This window comes from Chaetura pelagica, unplaced genomic scaffold (assembly GCF_000747805.2).
Source record: "Chaetura pelagica isolate M959 unplaced genomic scaffold, ChaPel_1.0 scaffold139, whole genome shotgun sequence".
Classification (NCBI taxonomy): Eukaryota; Metazoa; Chordata; class Aves; order Apodiformes; family Apodidae; genus Chaetura; species Chaetura pelagica.
In genome coordinates, this window is record NW_009970717.1 from 1,713,821 (window position 1) to 1,719,039 (window position 5,219).

At 41.3% G+C, this 5,219-nt stretch overlaps 1 protein-coding gene across 1 annotated transcript in view; it reads right to left on the reverse strand.

The window, feature by feature from the left end:
* Positions 1–1,184: 1,184 nt before the first annotated feature.
* The window catches only part of PDCD2L (programmed cell death 2-like), an 11,393-nt gene continuing 7,358 nt past the window's right edge, over positions 1,185–5,219 (reverse strand). Inside the window, exons 2-7 of the mRNA XM_010006232.1 lie at positions 5,046–5,209; positions 4,865–4,934; positions 4,088–4,491; positions 2,919–3,032; positions 1,861–2,009; positions 1,185–1,340 (exon numbers count right to left, since the gene is read on the reverse strand). Coding sequence (XP_010004534.1) covers positions 1,210–1,340; positions 1,861–2,009; positions 2,919–3,032; positions 4,088–4,491; positions 4,865–4,934; positions 5,046–5,209 — 1,032 coding nt within the window. The 3' untranslated portion in view covers positions 1,185–1,209. The remainder of the gene's footprint in view (positions 1,341–1,860; positions 2,010–2,918; positions 3,033–4,087; positions 4,492–4,864; positions 4,935–5,045; positions 5,210–5,219) is intronic.

Consider the following 5,219-nt stretch of genomic DNA (forward strand, 5'->3'; position numbering starts at 1 on the left):
CCCTGCCGGTGGGGAGGGCCCCGGCCCGCGTACCGCCTAGGAAGGCGGGGCCTGGGCGCTCCGAACCGCCGGTTCGAGTCCCGCTCCCGCCGGCCCGGGGGCCGTCCCGCACCGGGGTGCCCGCGGACTGGGGGCACCGCCTGACGGCAAGAGCGGCCCTCACCTGGCCGCTGCAGGCACCCGTGCGGCTCACACACTGCAGTCTGGACTCCCTGCCACAGCTGGGGAAGGGCAGGCTGAGCCCCACAGGGGAGAAGCTGCAGTGGGTTCCAGGCCTCACACAAGAGTTTACATAATGTTTCACTCAGTCAACCGACTCACCTCTAGAAGCTGACACGGTGAGATACAATTCTTTCTTAAAAAAAAAAAAAAAGTAGTTTTGAAAACATATTCCAACATTTTACTTAAACACACACTTTTAGTGCACTAATTTCTGCTGCAGCATTAAACCTGTACAAAAAGCTTTAAGGACATTTACTTAAATTACTCCTCCATTATGTAAATTAAACCACTGCAATTTAGCCTAAACCACCAGGGAACTCCACAGAAGGATTTAACCTGTTTTAACTGAAGCAGCACAAGTACTCTGCCAGCACCAAGGCTCCAGCTGCTGTACCTGCCTCCCCATTCTGTTCCTGGAAGAGCCAACAGAAACCTCCACTTGTTCTCCATCCAAACCAATGGGACTGTCAGAGCTCATTTAACCATGCAAATGTAACATCTTTCATTGGGAAAGCATATAGACAAGCTTCATCATAGGAAAACTGTAGTGACAGCAAGGTTCTTTCAGGCACTGCTCACTGAATTTCCAATCTATGGTCAAACAAAGCAGATTTGTTGGGTTTTAAAATAAATCTTACATTAAATTTTTCACTTCTAACAGTTCCTAAAAACTGGATCCTGTTTGGCTGATGATGATGCTAAGTGTCACTAGCTGCAAGAAGACCACTCTTCTCCTTTACTTTCCTTCCCAAACGTTAACTGTAACTAGAATCAAGAAACAATCACTACACTTAAATTTCCATGTATAGCCAAATCATGCCAGTTTTCTGTTGCCACATTTCAGAGGCATGCTAACACATACTTCAATCAGTTATTCCTGAAAATAAGCATCAAATAAATTTAATTTTTCATTCTGTTGCACACTGTCAACTCCAGTAAAAAAAAAACAAAAACAACAGACCTTTCATCTATGCAGAGAAATACAATTTATTTAAATAATCTCTGATCGGGATCTTCTTGTACAAAAATAAATTCTTCAAGTGGGGTTTGATGATTTGCTGGCCAACAGCTCCTCTCACATGTGTAAACTATAACAGTTCCAAATTCCACTGACAAATCTAAAAAGAAAACAATAGAGGTACATAAAGGTATGAAAAATGACATAATCAGGGGCTACTGCTTACTGCTCTACTTCAAACTTGGCCAATTCAGGAAGTACTGTTCATACTCAGTCTCCTATGTACATGGCATTTTCTAATTTGAAATATTTTAAAGCAAGCTGATGCAGAATTTTCAAGAGCTTCTTAAGTGCCTCCACTCTTATCTGACAGTATTTATTATTTTACAAAACATCGTTTAAGAGGCAATAAGGAAAAATTACTCCCAAGGTCATGGAGTTATGTACATTGCTGTTCTTAAAGTTCAATAGTGAGCAAACAAAGTTGCAATCATAGTGTCCATAAACTAGAGTTATATCTTTTGCTTAGTGAAATCTATAATGAAAACAGTGGATTCTATACAAGATGATCACTGTAATTAATTGTGGTTAGCAAAAGCCAATGAAAATACCAGTACATTAAAGTTTACCAAGAAGGTGACTGTTTCTACTATTCATTCAGCTAAGACAAAGGTCAACACCTGAATCACTCTGGAGCATGCTGACCAGCGCAGGCATGAGCTGAAATTCAAATACTCTCTTGCTTCCACAGTTACTGCAGGCTGGAATACCTTGGTTAATGTTGGCTGGAGGACATGTTATGAATAAAGGCTGGCCACCCCAAGAGTATCTAAGAGAAGAAATGAAAAAAATAATTATTTTTTTAAAATCTAAATCTCATCAGAAAACGCACCTGTTGGCAGCAGCATTCAGGATTCTCTGAAACTTCTGAACTTGCTTGAATAAAAAACACCATAATGGGCAGAATAATTGCCCAAGCTTCAGATGAGCCATTAAAGAATGAAGATGGAGAGCAGGAAACACTTGAAAGGTCAACACTTGGAAAGTCTTAAGGAAAGAGCTAGATTTCAAGGAGAAAAACGCTTTGAACTGACACCCCCAAAATGTGCCATACCTGACCCATTTAATTAAACAAACTACACTTTCCTGAAACATGGAATCCTAGCTAGTGGCAATTAAAGATATTCAACACAGAACAGGCCTCAGAACCACTATAGTTACACCACAGAACTGATGCTTTATTGTAAAAGCTATTGTAGCTCCACAAATAACAGGAAACCAAGATCAAAGACTGTAATTTCTTACTTGAGTCACATCTCAAGTATTGAGACATAAACAATTAGACTTAGGTTACAAAATTTCAGAAGAGAGACAGACTCAGAAATCTATCACAACAGCCAACCACTGGGTATTATATTTCCATCTCAAAACTGTCTTTTGAAAAAACCCTCTATGCCTGGATTTCAGAAAGTCTTCAGTGACAATCTGGCTCTATACTAATCAGGTCTTGTGTTGAAGAAATTCTCCCATAGCCAGATCTGCTTTGCTTTTCATCTACTTAAAAAGCCCAGCCAGGGACTGAAGTTTGACAACACAGGTCAAACAGCTCTCTTAGCATTTTTTTTGGCTAAGAAACAAAATTACACCTCTATTTCCAAGGAAATTTTGATTATTTTGATGTACTAACAATCCATGTACAGGCTCTGAACCTCCCTGTTACAACCAGATACCAGCATACCTTAGAATCTGTTCATGACACACAGATATTCTTTTCATAAATTTATGGAATGTGTGGTCCATGCTTTTGATTTCACTCTTCTCATATTTTTCATTATCACCTTCGCCTGCAAAACTGTAAGAAAAAAGAAAATAAACAATATTTCCAATGAGTTTTTCAGGATGATACACATGCTTTAAATAGGCAATGGTTGCTACACATTCCCATTAGATTATTCTAAATATCTTGAAAAAACACTATACATTTTAAATTAAGAGGCAACTCCTGTTAGAGGTTGCAAGTGAGTATTTTGCTTTGAGTTCTTCAGTTTCTGGTGCTTTACAGTTACTAACAGTGTTTCAAACTACCACATGAGATTCAAATACACCAGATACCTGCTTACTCCTTAAAAAAAAAAATTCCTTTATTAACTTTGCAAATTTTTTTCTAGTTATTAAATAATTATTTTGTTAAACTTCCATAATTCTATAAAGGCCAACAAAACTCAACAGGAACACAACTACTAAACAGCATTCTATGCAGATTCTGCAACTGACAGTAGCTTTAGTTATCAAAGAAAGTTAAATGTTGTCCACAATTCAGGAAAGTTCACTGTATGCATTAATATAATTGAAAGATAGATGGTCTGGATATAAGTGCTCACTGTGATCACCTTAGCTAATACTAAAAATATTTTCAGTAACTATATTCAAAAATTTTTTTTTCAGACAATCTTTACAAAATCTTTGGGAATCTTCCAGTCATCCCAGCCTAGCAAAAAATTTTAAGTAACTAAAATGCAATCAGGATACAAGAAAAGCTTTGGCCTTGAAAAGAAAAATAAAGTCACATGTCACAATATAAACTCATGCCATTTGTCATCAGATGTGTAAACCCCACTGCTTTGGTTTCAGAGACTGACAATTCAGTGCTCTATCTGGAGCCCAAGGACATTCCAACTGTTCAGTCACTCAGAAGTAGATTAATCTGTGAATAACTCAAAATTTGACAGAACTGGGTGCATTGCTAAGTTCTCCCAGCAAAGTACTACACACCAATGACTCCTGCAGGACCATGTTACAAACGAAAAACATTCACATTTAGCAAGAATCAGACTTAGATTATCAGTCACCATACAGGAAATTATGTAATTCCTTCAGTTTCAACATGAAATCCAGACCTGTTCTCACCTTTCTGACATCAACTGTTGCAAATCAACCCCCTCTCTCTGCTGATACTCCTTCAACAGCTTATCTGCATGATCTGTATCATGGAAACCAGTGTAGTCATCCTCATCCACAACACTAATGTAAAAGGGCTGGAACACAGGAGCTGAATCAGACGATGCCATTCCCATTCCCTCGCTGACTGGAGGATGTGTATTCAGGAAATCTGACCCATCCATAGGTTCTGACAAATGAAGCTGTTGGAACTGGGACGCACACTCCACCTCTCTGGACAAGGAGCTGCTCCCCGCTTCATTTAAGCCAAGCAGCTGAAGGGAGACACATCCTGGATATTCTGCTCCATCACAGGCTTCCCAGTCATCTGCTTCATCACACCAGTCCTTTGCAGCAAAGTTTGGTGCTTGTTTCTGAGAAGTACAAAAAGAACAAAAAAAGGAAGGACAATATTGTCAAGATCAGTCACCCTCACGTACTTCAAATACAGTTTAATAACATGTAAGAAAACGGAAACTTCAGCCTAATGCTTAGTGTTATTTCACCTATTTTCCTCACAGCACTAGTTACCAGCACACCCACGTCTACTTTACACAGCAGAGGAGTTATGGCAAAAAACACCTGACACTGAGAAACAGAACAAGAAGAATTCACTGACATTTTGAATGGTATTTGTACATCATGTTGCCACACCCTGGCTGCCGGCTTGACCACTGGCAGCCAGCTTAGGTAGTTACCTGAAGTACAGTTACTACAGAACCCAAGAAGGCAGCTTGCTAGTTATACCTGTTTTACACTGTGATCTTCTGCTGCCTTTTCTTGCGTCTGCAAATACTGGGAGCGCAGCACCTTCCAGCTTTACCGCGCCGTATGGAAGAAACAAAAATGACAGGTAAGGCACGAAGCAGCCCAGCCAAAGGGCCTTTCCGAGGCTGCCCGCCCAGGTGTGCCCCCAGCCCGCCCTCACCTGCGGGGCGCGCCCCAGCAGCTCCTCCCGGCACAGGCGAAGACGTTGGCGAGGCGGTGGAAGGGGGACCCCTCCAGCGGGCAGTACACCTGCACCAGGTGCGCCAGCGGCCTCCCGCACAGCCCGCAGCGGGGCGCGCCGGCCCGCACGGAGGGCGGCCAGTCCTGCAACAAC